This window comes from Monodelphis domestica, chromosome 1 (assembly GCF_027887165.1).
Source record: "Monodelphis domestica isolate mMonDom1 chromosome 1, mMonDom1.pri, whole genome shotgun sequence".
NCBI lineage: Eukaryota > Metazoa > Chordata > Mammalia > Didelphimorphia > Didelphidae > Monodelphis > Monodelphis domestica.
Window position 1 is genome coordinate 666,292,594 of NC_077227.1, and position 19,765 is coordinate 666,312,358.

The following is a 19,765-nucleotide window of genomic DNA, read 5'->3' on the forward strand; positions in this document are numbered from 1 at the left end:
CTCTTACAGTTTAAGACATTAACTCTTTTAACTGCCACAGTTTATGTCTCCAACTATTTTAAATATGACAGTCTATATGTATAAACACATATGAACATGGTATATGGTATCATAAGTATGCATGTGTTTATTTGTGTATGTACATGTGTAAATAATATGTGCGTGTGCGTGTGCGTGTGCGTGTGTGTGTGGTTTTTGAGGGGTTGAGTGCAAGGTAATTTTGAGGAGGCAGTACTAGTACGTAGAGGCAAATTATACAAAACCAAATGTAAGAATTTTTTAAGTTTTGGGGCTGAGATTTAAGGGAAGCTAGGAACTTGAAGAGGTTGGTAGGCAAAAAAGAAGATTTTCTCTTAGATTCCTTTATGTTCCAGTACTATAATATGGTTTCATGCACAATCAAAATAACCCATCCTGCTGATTTTAACATCTTTCATCATCAGTAAAGCTCAGAATGCATTGCCTTGAATATATACCTTTTTTAAAATGATTATTTATTCAGCCTCAGCATCTAATTCTCCATCTAGATATTTTGGATTCTCATTTGTACATTAAACTTCAGATATCTTGTCTAAATTTCCTCAATTAAGGGAGAAGGTAAAAAACTCATATAGGGAAGAAAACATGGGTATAATTAAGTAAAACAAATCTTGGAATATAGTATAAGAAAACTTTTGTGGTCATGACATGTCCAAAATATGGAGGCTGAGACAACATTAACAATGGAATAAGTGTAATTTTAACTGAAAAACATGAATACAATAATACAATAGATAGACCCCATAAAGCACTACCAAATTCCTAGTTGGAGTTTTAAAAGGAAACCTCAAAGACAGAAGCACAAGAATGCTTTTAGACGATGTCACAACAAGATAATATTTAAGAAGGTTTAAGATATTTATTTTAAAAAAATACTTTTCAAAGTTGAAAAATTCACACCATATTTCAACTTAAAAAACAGTTTTTTATAAAAAAACAGATTTTTATAATCCACTTAATTTATTATAAAACTCATTAGGCACTAATATTTGTGAGATTATTACAAAGTAAAAATGTTTATGATTTGTATGCATTGCTCAAATATTTGAATCTTCACTCTCTAATGACACTAAAAGACTCCTTCATGCAATGACAATAGGGTTTTTTTAATTATAAACAACATAATCATAAAACATACCTTCTGCAAGCATGTCTGGTATATCTGCTTGATATCTAGGTCCTACTCTGATTTCACCTTTGTCTGCTAAAAGTGTTTTCAGTGAAGGATCATAAACCAAAGAATAGAAAAAGGTATCCTAAAAAAAAAAAGATATGAATATCAAGCAAGCAATAAACATTTAAGTGCGCCTATGTGCCAGGCACTAAGAAAGTCCCTCTCCTCAAAGAGCTCACATTCTAATGGGAAAGACAACATGGAAACAAACATATACAAAGTAATATATAGGATAAATAAATAAGAGAAGGAAAGCAGTGGAATTAAAGAGAAAGGTTCCTAGAAAGTAGGATTTTTTTTATCTTAAAGGAGGTCTTTAAATTTGCTTAACACTGCCTAAGGGACAATTTTAACTTCTGGAGGTGTATCTCACTGTAGTGAATGGTTTCTGAACCTGCCTTACTTAGTATTAAGTAGGGGTGTTTTTGCTTTGGGTTGATTGAATTTAAAAGTAGGCAAGGCAAGGGGCCAGTCAATCCCATTTTCACAATACTGAATCACTAACAATACCAAATTGAGAACATAATGGTCCTGAAAACCTAGGTTCCAATAAGTAACATACCCAAGATTATCTTTTTGAATATAAAAAACCATTGTTTTGTGAATACTGGGAGGGAAAAACTTTTTTTTCAGATGTTACATTAAACCTATTTTGAGTAGCTGAGTTTTAAAAATATTTCAAAACCCAAGGATAACCTCAAAAATAAGAAGAATCTTAACCATTGAAGACAAAATACCAGAGCAAGGGAAATTCCTCAAGTAATTCTCAAGTATTGCCTTTTCTAATTCTTGAGAACAAAAATTTGGGGTAAAAGCAAAGAATACCAAGGCAGAAGCTTTATTTTCATACTTGTCCTCCCTTAGTTAACCATCCAATGAAATGCCCTTCATATCATCTAAATCTGCGGTGTTCCAGGTCTTCAATGTCCACAAAAGCCAAGCATATTATCAATAAGGTTTTATCTGTCTCCAACTTGGACTCAATGCCCCTAGTATCCTTCCTAATGATATGAATGAATGAACTCCTGACTACTATTAGACCATGGAATGATGTGGGATAGGAAAGCTGGGGAATAAGATGATTTCTGAAGAGTTTCACGGGGACTTATCTCCACTGAGGATGCAGGAAAGACTAGAAAATTGATGGACTTGTTAAATAGGGCACCAACATGTAGATTATATGTTTAATGAACTTTGTAACAGAAAGGCACTGAAAATGGAGGCTAATGGATCATCAAAGGACAATTATAAATGGCAAGCTGAACTGGCATTTCATAAAAGTTGGATTTTTGATATATTATGAAGTAAAACCTGGAGATTTTTTAAAATGTAGTAAAATCCTCCTGAGCAACTGCTTTGAGCAATGCTTTTGCTTTTACTTCAGTCTTAAGAGAACGGCCAAAGGCACTGATAGGTTAAATGATTTGCCAATGGTCACACAATCAGTAGGTGGCCAAGGTGGGATTGAGCCTAGGTCTTTCTCATGCTAAAGTCAAACCTCTATCCATTATGCTAGGTTATATTTCTTCTTAATACAGTAAAACAAATGAGTTTAAATTTGTATTAGATAAGCAGTTCAGAAAAGCAGGCACCAGAGTTTGGGAAAGATATTTGGCTGATCAGGTTTCAAAGAAGGGAGGAGCTCCTAGTGAGGAACTTCTATTACAATGTAAAACATCATCTTATTTTCAATTTAGGAATGTCAAAAGTTTGCCTTAGATACTGAGAAGTCAAATGACTTGTTCCAGGTCCACTCAGTTGGTCATGTAGCTGAGATTAGACAGGAACCCAGGTATTCTAAGGCAGAGACTCAAGGCCAGTTAATTATCCACTATGCTGAGCAATCTCCCTCCTCTATACTCTTTAACATTAAAATTAAACATGTGTGTATACATACACACACACACACACACACACACACACACACACTATATCCTGAAACTATAGGTAGAAAACCTATACTAAAATTAATCATTTACTGTTATCTCAAGTTTTGTGGGGGGAAAAAAAACATTCTCAAAGCAATTTCATCATTACAGTAAACATCAGCATTTCCATTATCATAAAACCTGAGGCAAATAAAAAAGTAAAAGTAAATTTAAAATCCTCGAAATTTAATTCTGTTTTTAAGTCAAATATGCCATTTTAATTAAGATATATGGTTTTAAAAGGCAAGTTTTCATGGTTATTACTGGTATATACAGACACTAATTCATTAAATTTTTCCTTAGCTACACTATAAATCAGATTAACTACTATAAATTGCTGTTAAATTTTCCAATAAATGGCTATTCTTCTAAAAACATTATTTTCAACAAGGTAAAAAAAAGAAGATTCTGGTTAACACAATGTAAATTTGATAATAGAAGTTGATAAACATTTTCATTTTTCATTAAATTTTTCCTTAGCTACACTAGAAAACAGATTAGCTACTATAAATTGCTGTTAAATTTTCCAATAAATGGCTATTCTTCTAAAAACATTATTTTCAACAAGGTAAAAAAAAAGAAGATTCTGGTTAACACAATGTAAATTTGATAATAGAAGTTGATAAACATTTTCATTTCTACAAAGATACATTCTAAAGGGAGAAAGAATAAATTAAAGTTGTATATCATTACCTCTTTATCAAGATATGACAAAACTGATTCTGTCTCATTCAGAAGTGCAACACTACATTTTCCCCTGTATGAAGAGAAAATAAAATTTTTAGGGAGAAAATCTGGTCATGTACTATTAACAATATTTAAAATTGTAGACAATATATGAAAATGAAGACCAAATATCAAAATGGTAATGAATAATGTTTACTCTCCTTAGAACAGGAGTGAAAAACAAAGGTTACAATATATAATCTTGTGCTTCAGAAAACAGGATATAAATATTTATGGTCTGGAGAAAGGCACAGAATCCATGAATTAAATTATAAGATATATTGAACAGGTGAGATTTTGCCTTCTTTTGGACTAAGATAAAATATGCATTGCAAAAAAATGATCAGAGCTAAAATGAGTTTAAAAGAAAAGACTTGAAACTCCAACAACAATTTAATACAAGTAATTACAAGGTCAATGCATTGTTTTCAATTTAACTGTGGTGTTAAATTGTTTCAGCTCTCCTTTTAAAGTAATCGATACAATAAACAGAAATTTTCTAAGTATAGTAGGCATCTATGCCAAGCACCAGATAAGCAAAGTATTGACAATCAAGCAGGCATTATCAGAAATATACCCTCTTGCAGAATTCAACAGATCAACCTAGGCATCTTTGGAAAAAAAGTCAACCTAGAAGCTATATGAGACAACTTCTAAAATAACTACCTATAGTCTACTGGTTGTGGTTGTGTCTATTCAACCAAAAAAAATGTACTGAATATCATACAGCACAGGACCCTACAGGATATCACCCCTGCAGTTGTGAAGGATGAAAGAATTTATCCTTAGTGTTTGGGTGGAGGATGGAGTGCTATTATTTATTCTATATATGCTAATGGGAATGGTGATACAAATGCAGAAATGCTTCAATAGGTCTGTGATCTGTAATGTGGAATGGATGAACAGATAAGATGCCTGAGACATGTCATTCAAAGATTTGATCTTCAGAGAATACCTGGAAACTAAAAGAGGGACACCAAACAAGTAACATCTTTAATGGAAATAAATTTGAGTAAATACTCATTGGAATATCAAATAAGAAAAATGACAGCTGATATTCATATAGCATTTTAAAGGTCTTAAAAGTGCTTTATGAAGATATACACAAATGGGTGTGTGTGTGGGGGTGTGTGTGTGTGTGTGTGTGTGTGTGTGTGTGTGTGTCATTTGATCCTTTGGTACAGATTCTACTATCTCTTTTACAAATAAAGAAACTAAAGCTCAAAGTCATTAAGTGATTTCACTACCTAATAATAAGTATTAGAGATAAGAATGAACCCAGGTCTACCTATATTCAGTAACTACAGTGTCGAAGCATAGAGCTTTATTTGAGCTAGAGAAATTTTTTTTTTAGTTTGTCTGATCATTTAATTGTTCCATTGCTTTTATTCAGTCATATCTCACTCTTCATGACTTCATGGACCACAACATGCCAGGAACATCTATGACCTGTGTGGCTCATCATCTAATGTCATCTTTTAACCTTTAAAAACTGTCCATTGGGTTTTTATGGCAAAGATACTGGAGTGGTTTGCCATTTCTTTCTCCAGATCACCTTCTATCAGAACTCTCCATTATGGCTTGTCCATCTTGGACAACCCTACACATCATAACTCATTGTTTTAATAAGTGACCCAAGCCCTTCCAAGACAACAAGGCAGAAATCCAATCATCCTACAGCAACTGCAAAAGATTGAATCTGATACTGCTGGCCTTTTAATAAAAAATTAAAAAGATTAGTCATTGAAAATAAATAAGGGAAACATCTTATAATATTTAACTGATTTCTGAAGAAAAAACAAAATAATGCAATTTAACTGCCATAATGTAGTATAATATCATTTACTCTTTTATAAAAAATGATATTAAACAAATGCACAGATCTCTTATCCACCTTGAATTCCATACTGAGGGTAGAAGAAACTGATCTACTTATGCATTAGATGTTATTCTTACAATAAGAAGGATGTATCAAGAATTTGCCATCTATAAGCAGCAAAGATTATATATCCACCTCTAGGAGTAAAATGGCCTACAAGGTTAGATCAGATAACTACTAAATACCTCTCTGGAGTGCTTGCTTCAGCAGCACATATACTAAATTTGGAATGATATAGGGAAGATTAGCATGGCCACTGCACAAGGAGGACACACAGATTCGTGAAGCATTTTTATATTTTATATTGGTGGTGTCAAAGAATTGGAAACTAAGGGGATATTCCTCAATTGGAGAATGACTGGACAAAATGTATAGAATGGTAATGGAATGCTACTGTGCTATAAGGAATGATGAACAGGGTGATTTCAGAAAGAACTTGAAAGACCTATGTAAACTGATGTAGATTGAAATAATAAGAACCAGGAACATTAAACACAGTAACTAAAATAGTGTGAAATGATCAAATGTGATAGACTTTGCTATTAACAGCAATACAATGATCCAGGACAATTCTGAGGGATTTATGGAAAAGAAAGCTATCCACCTCTAGAGAAAGAATTGTTGGAGTAGAAATGCAGATGAAAACATATGATTTATCACTTGTTTATTTGGTTATATGATTTGGGGGTTGGGTTTTATAAGATTATTCTCTTACAAAAATAAGTAATATGGAAATGTGTTTTAAGTGATAGTACATGCATAATCATCCAGTGGAATTGCATGTCAGCTCTGGGAGTGGGGACGAAAGAGGGTAAAGAAAGAACATGAATTCTGTAACTTTGGAAAACTTATGTATAAAGTTGTTATTGGAATAAAATAAAGATTAAAAAACAGAGAAGAAAAATAATACCAATCTGTAGAATGTATAGAAGTCAATGGATTCTATCGACTACAATATATATTAAGTAGATATATAATAAACAATTTCAAAATTTAAATTACACTGATACATAGATGAAATTCAAATTCTTAAGTCAAATAATAAATACATTCAACATTCATAAAAGAAAATTTATTTAATCAAACATTCCTTTTTCCAAAGTGATCATCCTACCCTAATATCACTTCTAAAATTTCTCTAATGGCCTATTTTTTTCTGTCTGAATCTCTAATTTCACTTTCAGAATAATGATAAAGTTTTATCCTTAACAAAATGTATTACTTTTTAAATTTGTTTCACTCATTCCTGTTAGACACACACACACAAAAAAAATTAGTATTATCCCACAATTCCTTCCAATATTGGGGGAAAAAATTATAACTTTATAATGTACTGAATGACAACTAGGAAAACTGTCCTATAGTTATTGTTAAATCTTACAGATGCCACAGAATATAAAAGGTTGTAGTGAATTAGGAATATTATTATTATAAAGTCTAATTAAGCAATATAAAAATGCTTTCTAAAATAAGCTTTGAAATATTATGCTTCACCACCCTTTCCTAAAGGAATTTTTGAATTATTTAATAATCTTTTAGAGGGCATCCTTTGAGGATATGCTAAAATCCCTTCACAATAAATAAAAGCAAAGAACATAACCAGGTTAATGTATGTTATTAATATTCATGCCATTGAATATTTTTAACATTTAACAGAATTTACTACATTCTAATGTTTGAGCAGATAAAACATTTTCATCTGAAATGTTCTCTCCAAGTATCTTAATAATAATAACAAATAATTGGATTAAATAAATTTGATGGGAAATACAAAACAACTTTGAGAAAAGAACCCAAGAAAAGTTAAATAAGCAAGGGTAATTGTGGTTTTAAAACTTAAGAGAAAAATCTCTTTATTAAAAGCAATTTCAAAGGCCATGGTACAATTGTTTAATAAAATATTAAGAAAATTTTTGTAATTTTCATACTAGCTAAAAAATATTATCACTAAAAAAGCTTTTTAGGAGAATTTTTTTTATTTTGCTCTTTAAAAATGAATTGCATTATTTGTATCCATAGCAAAATCTTTGTTCAACAAATACAAATGAGGTTTGTTTTTGTTTTTCAGAAAAATCTGAGACAATAGTCACAAAGCCACTAAGTATTCATGTGATAGTATTTTATTGTTTTTCATAATATTATCTTGCCGGGCTATATTTTAGCCTGGTATATACCATGTGCAACACATTTTCAATGTAATTCCCATACTTAAAGAGACAGAAGCCAAATACCCTTAAATGTTTTTATGGCATAAATATTCAAACACTATATGACTGTGTATATGTATATTACTGTCTTTTGTATATATTATGTGTGTGCATATATATATATACAATATATATATATTCATATTACTTTTACATTATACATTTGAAAGTAATAATTGAAATGTGTATCTGAAAATCATTTCCCTGATGCAAACAAGAAAATTTTCTTTAATTAATACTTAATCATTTTTTCTTAAAAGGTATAACCAAGTTTAAAAAGTATCTGAAGGAAAAAAAAAAGTATCTGGATGATCTGTGAGCCACATTAAACATGAAATGGCAAGTCTAGCTCACTATCAAAGTAGTACTGTACACTCTGTCTACCAGAAATGACTCAATCAGCTGACATATCATTATTAAGTAGGTGGAATCATAAGAAAGGAGATCAATGGCAATAGGATACTACTGAGTTCTATGGAAACAGCAAAATGAGGGAAAGGGATTTATTTATTCAACAAGCATTTGTTAAGTGACTACTATGTGGCAGATGCTGTATTAAGCCCCTGACATGCAAAGACAAAAATAAAACAGTCCTCACAGAGATTACAGTCTACTGGGGAAACCACATAAGAAGTCACTGGAAGAAGGCAGGCACTAGCAAATTGGGGAGGGGTATCAAATTTGACTTTATGCAAAAAGAAAATAAGTTTTCTTCAAAACTTAGCTTAAGTACTAGGGGAATATGCTACCAAGTAGAAAACATGAATTAAAACTCCAAATGACATGACTTGGCTTCCAGGAAACAAAATACATATACAAGATTCTGCCTGGAATGAATAAATAATGTGAACTACTTAAAAAGCACCATAGTGTAGAGTAAATAGAACACCTTGAATAATGAACCAGAAGCAACAGTCACAGATAAACACCAATGGCCAAAATAAGACATGGCTTGTCAAAAAAGACTACAGCAATAGATATACAAATTCAAATTCTTTGTCAACTGATTCCAATTTCTAACCTCACAGTGTAATTAATCAGGAAGTAGGTATTAATAGCCAGTCTCATACTGGAACCAATGGGACAGAGAAATAGAAAATATGATCCCAGGTCTTATGAGCTTACAACCCAGTTGGGGAGGCAAGATCCAAAATTGTGTGGCACTAATGGTAAGTGGATTGAGAGCCAGACCTAGAGGCAGGAGGTCCTATCTTCAAATCTGGCCTCAAACACTTCGCAGCTGTGTGACCCTGGGCAAGTCACTTAACCCCCATTGCCTAGACCTTACCACTTGCCTTGGAGCCTTGGAGCCAATACACAGTATTGATTCGAAGATGGAAGGTAAGGGTTTAAAAAAAAAATCATCCAGCAAACAGGATAGTGTGTCAAGAAAGAACAGGAGAGAAGTTGGCCAACTAGACAGCTATTGCAATAATCCAAGAGTGAAATTATATAGATACAGTTAAGTAATGACTGTTTTAATAGCTAGTTCTCACTTTATTAACAACTTCATTTTCTTAAGTCTAGAAAAAAAAAATCAAGCTCTGATATGTGGAGTTTGCTGATTTCAGAGGTTTAAGTGTTCACAATGGAAAGTCAACAACTGGCAACTAGCCAGTTAAAGATGGTTTCATGTGGCCTTGCTGCACTACAGAAGGTAGACATAGATAAAAGGTTAGAATATTTCCTAATAACAGCTAATACAATTTGGTTAATACAAAGAATGACAAAAAGGGTAAAGGTGAATGAGGAACATCTCCTGCTTTGTCTCTCCTCTTTGTCTTCTAATGTATGCAAATGCTAAGTTATTCAGCAAATGAAAATAATAGGCAAATCTAGAAAGTAGTATATACATTGGGGGACTCTCCTATTCTCCTAAGGTGCATAGTACCTTTCTGTTGCCTTAAAAGCCTTTCTGATATTTCATACCACATTCTATTAAAATGAACAATGGCACCTGAAGGAATATGGAAACAATCAAACCCCAAGGTTTTAAAGAAGAGACTTTTCCTGAAAAAATTTTAACACTAGAGAAAAGGCCACACATTAACTTTATAATTGTGTCAGCCAATTGCTAGTACAAATACAACTTCATTATTAAACTTACTTTAAAAATAGGTAAAATTGTTTTGACATAGTATCTCTTCATTTTGTCTCTATTGTTATTCCTTAAAAAAAAAAATTACTCTCTCCTTAGAATATCAGCTTGAAGACAGAAGAATGGTCTAAGGGCTAGGAGTTAAGTTACTTGCCCATGGTAACACAGGATGTGAACCCAGGACCTCCCATCTTCAGGCTTGGCTATTTATCCACGAAGGCACCCAGGTGTCCCCCCACCCCCGTATTTTTAATAACAAAAGAAAAATGCACTCAAAAGGAAATATGAACACATTGGAAACCTATTTCATGCTACATATTATTTCTTACTTCAAACTGCTTACACTAAACCAGTATCTGACACCTAACAAACTAATGTTTAAGATACAAAGAATACTGGCAAATCAAGTCATTAAATTTTAAAATCAAAACACTGGCATCAAAAATATCTGCAAGAAGAATTCCATATTTTTTAGACAAACAAGCCAAAAATGAAACTAAAAGAAATGTTTCTTGAAATGATATTTATAGTCAAGTTGAAGACAGACTCCTTGGCTTCAAATAATTTCCGTTTTGTTACCAGTTAAAACTTAGAAGTTAGGTTAATTTTTTTAACACTGAATAAAATAGTTTAACAAATATTAATCTCCTTTTTATGAGGATCCCAAAAGACATAAAATTTATATAAGCAAATGCCAAAGGGACAATAATGTTATAAATATGAAATCAAAGTATAATCATATATTTAAGTCCAATTAAAGAATACAAATATTACAATTGTATAAATCTCAATTTACAATTTTTTAAAAATTGTGTATTGGCCGGGTCTGAGTCAATTTTTACCAAACCTTCGTAGCTTATAATCTCTCTACAATGGTGAAAATCTCTTAAAATTCAGTGTTTATTCTAATACATATAACTAAATCTTGTGATTTTGTTATCTAAAATTGAGTTCCAAAATAGAACAATAATGAATGGGACCAAAGCATGACTAATTGTTCCTATCATCTAAGTTATGCCAAATTTTCATCCAAATAAGGCCACTTTATAATTAATCACAACAATGGTTGTGTATGGCTTTGCCATCCAAGTTACTAACTGTTAATGTGTTTCTCATGGCAGAGACACAAGATTAGTATGATTATGATGGAATACTACTGCACCACAAGAAATGAAAGGAAGGTTAATTTAAAGAAAAAAACATGAAAAGACCTAAATGAAATTATGAAAAACAAAATGAGTAGAACCAAGAGAACATTACATGCAACTACAAAATTAATATCTAAAGAATAACTTGTGAAAGTCAACCTCTAGAAAAAGAACTGATAAACAGAAACATGAAAGACATAGTATACTTATATATAGGGGTAGAGGGAGGGGTTGTCTCAGGATGCCTTCTCTTAGTGCAGTGAAGGGAGGAAAATGGAGGATTACCTGGAAATTTTAATGCAACCAACAAATTTATTTATTTATTTAGCCCCCCCAACCACCATTGCGGTTTAGTCATAAGTTCACACCAGGATGTAAGAGAGGACATTCTCAAAGAACCTGGGATGATGGGAAGACAAAAGCACAGACAAAGGATATGTTTAAAGACTAAGAGTAAGCATTTATTTTTTTTAAAGTCAACCATAGTAATTAAATTAATGGTGACTCAAATTCAAAACTGGAACTATATAAATGCCAACTAAGAATTAGTTTTTAAATATTATGCATTAAGTATCTTCTCCTAATAACTGATTTTGCATCATAATATACATGCAATTTCATCAATTTAATTAGAAAGCCACTAACACAAATCTTACAACCTGCAAACCTTGAGCAATATTGTGTGAACTTTGGAAACTGTTAAATGATAATTAGGATGTCTGCATTTGGAAAGATGATGTTTACACATTCATACCAACTTCCTGCCCATAACTATTTATAGGAAGTAAAGAGGAAGGCAACCTTTTAAATAGTCACAGAGAAAAACTGCAAAGTTGCATATATCTTCTGAACCAGCAACTATTAAGTTTTTATCCCAAAGAATTTATTGACAATAAGAAAAGACCCATTTATACAAAGATACTCCTAGTAAAAAGAATGAAACCCAGTATCTAACAATTAATTGGGGAACTGCTAAACAAATTTTGATATATAGTGCACAATGAGGAATGATGAACATGAAAAATCCCCCCAAAATACAGAAAAACTTTTATGGAGACAGAGTGAGTAAGCAAGACTAAAGAATATCCAATATAATCATTACAGTAGAACTACGTAAATGAAGACACCTTTAAAAGGCAACAAAGCTCTGAATAAAAACATTAGAGAATTCTACTACTAACTTAATATGAGTACATTTGTATCTTTTTTAACAAATGTAAGTCTACTAAAACTTAAGGTGGCATTTAACATTGATTGTATTATCTCTTACTTAACTGTTTTCAGGTATGCTATATTTAAAGTGGAATACATAAAGTAGAGGTTAATATGATGAGTAGGAAGATGACAATGATATTAGCTTTAATTTCATTTCAATTATGAAAATATTCTTTTATCCAACTATGTAATAAGTTGCCAAAAACTAAACATAACTAGAACAACAATACATCTTAGAACTGAATGAGAACAACAACAAAAATAATAAAAACCCATCTATAACCCAAAAGATCATCCATGTCTTGGAGATTGCAGGGAAGGGCATATGGCAATGACAAAATGGGGCATTTACAGCCAAAACTTAGTGTGCTCAGAGGTTGTGATGATAGCTGTGAAGGCCTGAAAGGAAACCTAAAACACTGGTCAATTCAGCTTTGGGAATATCACAGAATGAGTAAGTAACCTAGACAATCTGATGAAACTATTCCTATAAATCTTAGAAATAAGGCATAAAATGACAGGTTCTAAAAAAATCATGATGAGGATCAGCTCAACTTGGAAGACAGTGGAGTAAGTTCCATTGTGCATTCCACTGTGTTCTAGTTCCACAAGATCGAAAGATACATCAAAACACAACACAAATATCACTAACTTGCCTGCTGCAACTGCTTTAGTGCAAGAGATGATGCTGACCAAAGGGAGGGCAAATGTTAGAATGTACCAATACTTTATCATAATAAAATTATATAAGGAAGGGCTTCATGTTGACTTCTGTCAATGCTACCCTCATTACTAAGTAACATCATAATTTATTGCAAAATGGTGCAAGGTGGCAGCAGCAGCAGCAACACCAACACGCATATACATACATATATAATATATATTAAATTATATAAATATAATATATTTTTTTATCCCTAAACCAAGATTAGATAAATTACATAGAGGCAATGACTGATCTAAGGAGGAAAAAAGTTAAGAACTCAAGGACACTATAAATCTTTGCTCAACAGAACTTCAGAAAATATACCTAATAAATAATACTTAATAAAGAAACAAGGTTAACAAAAACTACATTGATAATTTAAATGATTTTGAAAGGATGGCTATACTTAGAAGTGAAATTCCTAAAAGAACTTTTTGAATTTGAAGGAAGGCATATAACTAGCAGCCCAATTATACCCAAAAAAAAAAAAATCATTAAAAGAGTTGGAACCTCCTATGATTATCATAAATGAAAGCATTCTCTCTCCATCTTTGGCAGAAAGCTTAAAAATATTCTCAAAATAGTAAATGAAGCAGTTTTTTTTCATAGTATGAACCACAGGAGGAAACTTAGAGCTATCAAACAATAGCCCAAAGGATAAAGATCAAATACTATTAAGAGGGAAGTTACTTTTAACAGCTGTTGAAGATCTGGGGAAAATCATCAAAGATTACATCAATATTTAACTGTAAAATAATGCTCAGGAGAAAATTTGAATGCCCTATTGCCCAGTTTAAGGTAACAAAAAGGAATAGGCTGAAAAAAAAACTAGGAAACAAAAGCAAATCATAAATTCTTGACGTCCTTACTCAGAAAATGAAAGCAGAAGTAAAAATATATTGAAATGATAGGAGTCAAAGCAATGCAAAGAACAAAATAATTCAACATCAATCAAAAATCTTATTACAGAAGTCTAAGAAGTAAAGAAATGAAAGGCCAGAGAGAATCTTCAAAAGAAGATGTGGAAATGTTCTGGTCTATATAGTTGAAAGAAATTCAACACAGTAAAAACATAAGCTGGATCAACTAAAAACCTTGCATGCCATTACATAATGAATGACAGAACAATTACTCCTGTCAAAGGAGGTGGGCTGAAAATAACTTCTCTGCAAAAAAATAAAGGAGGGGGGATTGGACAAAATCCCTAATTGGGGGCTCAACAAATTAACAGTGGCAAAAGAATTAGACCAATTTCCTCTAGGGCTGAACCCTGACCCCACGTTTTATGACAAAGCATAACATCTCAATTACTGAAAGCTGAAAATTCCAGCATCCTTTCCAGATACAAGACATTTATATACTTAATACAAAGAATTCATAGAATTGTGCCACTTTTTTAAAAATATAGACTTATATTAGGTTGTAAAAGACAGTCAGACCTGGAGACAAGAGGTCCTGGGTTCAAATAGGGCCAAAGATAGTTCCTAGCTTCGTGACTCTGAGCAATTAATTTAACCTTAACTGTCTATCTTTTACAATTCTTCTGCCTTAGAATTAATACTTACTATTGATTCTAGAACAGAAAGTAATGGGTTTTTTAAACCCTATAAACACAAGAAAACGTGTTGATTTTTTCCTCAAAGATGATGTGCCAAAAAGATGTAGGGGGTAAATAGAAAAACTTGTTAAAAGTTTTGTAATTACTGAACAAGCTTCGCCAAAAACCATAACAATTACATAGCCTTTATTAATACTTATAACATGTGACTCATTTCTGTACCCATGTCTCATTTGTGCACTTTAAATGTGCAAAATGGGCCTAGGTATAGTAAGAAAACTGCATATTTGATATCAACAAGAAAAACTATGCTCTACTTAAAATTCAACCAAACAGTGTCAAGAATATTTTGTGTAAAATGATGTATTTTTAAGGGGGCAGCTGGGTAGCTCAGTGGACTGAAAGCCAGGCCTAGAGATGGGAGGTCCTAGGTTCAAATCTGGCCTCAGACACTTCCCAGTTGTGTGACCCTGGGCAAGTCACTTAACCCCTATTGCCTAGTCCTTACCAATCTTCTGCTTTGGAACCAATATCCAGTACTGATACTAAGACATAAGGTATGGGTTTAAAAAAAAATAATAATGTATTTTTAGGGAGGTCTTCTAAGTTCATTATTGTTCTATTTAGATTTAAAAACTACTTTCACATTTACAAATTCAAGCCAAAACAATTTTTAGTTACTTGATATATCTATATTAGATATATCTAAGACCTACGGTTTTACCAATAAACTTCCTTCTAATTAAATTTTTCTCCAATGATATTGAAAAGTGACTTGGACTAAGTGAAAATAAAATTATTAACATATGTCCAGAGAAGAGAAGGATCTTATGGTATCAAGTTTATATAGCTTGAGGTTAACATTTCTACATTGTTGGCACATGCCTAAATAACCCAAGTGGAGGGGGAAGTGCCTGGGCTTTATCTCCACAATATCATGGATCTACACGCTATTGTACCCCCAATTTGGGCTGTGGCCTACAATTATCCTAACTCAGTTACCATTCTGGTGAGACTTTTAGACATAAAGAAAAGGCTGAGGCATCTGAAAAGGACCATCTCTCACTTTTGCAAACTTACAATTGTAAAAATAGACTCAAACTCTGGATTTCAATCCCCAGAAGGCCTTGCTCCACTTCCCCAGAATGCTTTGAATTCTCACGTGGGCCGAGATCGAGAAGGGATTTAACCTGATTGCAAAGGTTTTTGAGCTTTTTTTTTTTTGACTTCCGTTTTGGGGCAGGTGAGGTCTTGTCTAGACCTCTGTGACCTAGGCACGTTTTCCTTATCCTGTATTTTCTTTTAATCCTTAATCTTGAATAAACCTCTAAAAATATAATACTCCTTGCAGAGAGAAACTAATTTCTACCTGCCTCAGTCTCCCCTAAATTTTAACTGTTACACAATCTCAATCAACATCCAGATGTTGAGATGTTAGACCAGCCCTGCCAGCATGCAGGGCACACAAGAAGACCTTATAAAGTTGTAGATGAAGAGATATCTAGTGATAGAGAGGACCTAGATCACTATGTAAATGACAAAAAAAAACCTGCTAAAGGCAAGGAGTAGAATGATGATGTCACTGGGAAAGAAAAGTCTTTTTTTGAAGAAATAAAAAATCATCAGAGACAAGATTATTTAAATGGGACAGTGTCTAACTCTTTGCAGGTCTCTCCTGGACTAATCATAGCTCAGGTCTAGCCACTGATCACAAAGTTTCAAAATGGAAACTACTAAGTCAAATTACTAAACAAGATTATGTATGATTGGAATATCAAGACTAACCAGAGCAGCACTTTGCAAAATGATCTAGATCCTAAAAACATTTGATTGCATTCTACTCAACTTTCTTTTCTTTTAAAGAAAACTTTCCCTTTAATTCATCATTTGTCAGTGCTGGCAACAATTATACATTATTATCTTTTACAGACAGATTGATGACAAATCCCATGCTGCAATTACAGACCTTAGATAACCTGGAGAACAATTCTGAAGGACTTATGACAAAGAATGCTATCTACCTCCAGAAAAAAGAACTATTGGAGGCAGATACAAATCAAAGCATACTATCTAAAACATTCGTTTATTTATGGTTTTATTCTTGGATTTTGGTTTTCTGCAAGTATTCCTTTATAACAATGACCAATATGGAAGTATGTTTTACATGGTAATACAGGTATAAACCAGATCAACTTGCTTGCCATCTCCAAAAGAGGAAAGGGAGACAATTTGAATCTTATAACTTCAGAAAATGTATTACATGTAATTGGAGAAAGAAAATGTCTTTGAATATAATATAAACAATATGTAGAACTAAACACTACTGAAACCAGAGTTTTATTACAAATCAAGTAACTATTCATAATCACCCAAAAGTTACTGATCTATAAAAACTTGGACCAAATATTGCCATTCCAAATACTTATAATCTCCAAGCTACAAGGTACAAAAACTTTTAGGTATAGAAGCCTGACTGAGGAGAGAAAAATCTCCTCTGAAGGAATAAACTTACATACTACTATCCGTCTCCAAACATCAAGTAGGTAAAATAAGTGGCCACCAAAGTGGGAGTCACACAGTACCACCGGTCCTTGATTTTAAGTGTGATTCCAAAGGGATAATCAATCAAAACTTGAAATTCTGGGGGCTATCTCAAATATAATCATACTACTCCATGAACTGATTATCATGTAATATTCACTACTCCACTACCTGCCACAGCTAGCCTCCATGTTAGGTAGCTTAACAGGAGAATACATATCCACATCTGTAGCAACTACAAGCAGGTAAAATTTCTAGGGATCATACATATACAACCCTTAGCACCCTATGGGAGTGAAAAACAATCCTATATCATGGTTTTCAGGTTGTGTATCATCTCCCGCTCCCCCCTACCCCCCCCCCCAGAGAGAAAAGAGCAAGTAACACAGAATAAATAGATATGGATGGATAGCAAGTCCTCTGCATGAGACTTTATTACACTATTTTCCCTTCAAGAATCTACCCCTCTTCTAAACTTCCTTTTTTCAATGAAGGACAATATCTCTACACATACTCTAATAAATTATGTAAGCTTATTACTTACAAAAATTCTAAAAATTGCATTCTCTATCTCTCTGTTTCTCTCTCAGCTGTGACCTCAATTTCTGATTTGGACTGGTTTATCCTTTTTTAGGCAGGCCCAAAAAATGTGGGCAGCTGGCACATATCAATGATTTATTCATTGTATTTTTTCAGACTCAGACTATACCATGATATGGAAATAACTACATAGATTATGAAAAAAAAATTATAACATATAAACAAATTCTAAGCTTGTACAAGAATATAAACAAAATATTCGGAATAAAATTTCTATTGAAATTTTTAAATGAACAGAATAAATGTATGTAAATATGTTCAAAGGCATGTTCAACTCATACTTTTATGATCAGAAGACTATTATTCAATCTAATTTAGCATCACTAACAAATACTGGAATTATTTCTTATCGAAAAGATTTAAGTTATTTTTCCTATAAAACAGTACAATCCAGAAAAATATATGCCATATATTTTAATGAAACTCGAATCATTAGAAATGTTATCTTTTGAAAAATTAAAAACGTTTAAAAAGATGCTATACATCCTAAATTACATGTAAATGATTGGGAAATGGACAATGCTTTCCTTATTGCTGCTTTCAGCTGTGTGAGTGAATTGTAACCGTGAAAATGTGGGTTTCAAGATTGAATTGCCAAAAGTGTAAAGATAAATTTAGTGTCTTGATTTAAATCAAAAATAAGTGGTCGCCATGGGAAAAATTCCCAAATATGAAAATACCTAAGTCAGCTGTGTTTTATAGAGATTTTAATTAATACAAATGAAGGAATTAAGGAAAGGGAGAGAGAGAGAATGAGAGAAAATAGTAGGAAGGGCCTAGGCCAAATGGCCTAGGCCTGAGCCTTAAGAGAGACTAGGTAAGTCTTTAATCACTCACCACAAGATCATCCTAAAGCAAAACTCCAGTCCTTCACTGAAATCCTCAACTCCTGAACTGAGTTCAGAGACCCAGCTCCTCCAAACTAACTCCAAACTCCAACTAACTTCAGAGAGTTAGCTCCTCCAAACTAACTCCAAAACTCCCCAACTAAGTTCAGAGAGGCAGCTCCATTTAAAGAGAAATTTCTCTAATGTCACCTCTCCTAAATTTTCATATCTACCAATCACAGTAGATGTTTTCCCCAGATCTGTCCATTCTTAGTTCACATCTTCTTTTGTTCTCACCTTCTCTGGGGTCACACCTCTTTTGTTAAGCTTGCCTTTTGTAAGTTGCTTTACCTTTTAGTGATTAATTTAACCTTTGTAGGTACTTAGTACCCTTTTGTATTAGATCTAAAAATAGACCTAGCTTAGGATTTTTGCTTCACTATAAGTATGAGTTAGGGACTTTTCATTGTTCAGTAAGGAGTTTACAACTTTATCTTCCCCTAAAGTATGCCTAAGTATGGGTGGAGTAATATTAAAATTCCCAATACATTCCTGATCAAGTACTTCTATTTGTTACAATGAGGGAATAGCTTAACCAAATCTTCTAAGGTAGAGTCTGAGGAGTTATAAGATTCACAGAATGTATGTATATACACATGTATATATGTATGAAATTAAGAAGTATTAAGCCCTTATAGGCACAGTGTTCAGTAACGCAGAAACTAAAGTCTTCTGCACTCAAGGAGCTCATACTCTAATGGTATGGTGGTGGTAGTGATTGTGACAGTGATGGTGTTGGGTAAAGGAAGGATGTTTTAAAATAACTTAGTAAGGGGTTAAGTTTAAATACTTCATGATCAGGTTAGCTCATAAGAGGGAAACTTTAAGGAAAATGTTTGGGAATTACAGATACATCAAAATAGTTTAACAGATAATTAAATACCTGGTAACAATTCCATTCTCATGAAGATTTTAAAAAGTTCATTATAGGCAAAGTAATTAAGAGTAACTATGAGATTCATTCAAATAGATGAGACCTCAGTGATTGACATACCAGAAAATAAAACTGTTAGCCCAAAATACATAGGAAAACATATTTAGATCCTTATAATTCTTAGT

At 32.7% G+C, this 19,765-nt stretch overlaps 1 protein-coding gene and 1 non-coding gene across 4 annotated transcripts in view; one reads left to right on the forward strand and one right to left on the reverse strand.

Moving 5' to 3' along the window:
• Positions 1 to 19,765, reverse strand: part of MTA3 (metastasis associated 1 family member 3) — a 219,487-nt gene that overhangs the window by 111,748 nt on the left and 87,974 nt on the right. For all 3 annotated transcript variants that reach the window (XM_056823423.1, XM_056823468.1, XM_056823507.1), the window contains exons 5-6: positions 3,835 to 3,898; positions 1,178 to 1,295 (exon numbers count right to left, since the gene is read on the reverse strand). In XM_056823423.1, the coding sequence (XP_056679401.1) occupies positions 1,178 to 1,295; positions 3,835 to 3,898 (182 nt within the window). The remainder of the gene's footprint in view (positions 1 to 1,177; positions 1,296 to 3,834; positions 3,899 to 19,765) is intronic.
• Positions 5,941 to 6,047, forward strand: LOC130456592 (U6 spliceosomal RNA). Its single transcript, XR_008915663.1, has one exon. It is a non-coding gene; the product is annotated as a U6 spliceosomal RNA (small nuclear RNA).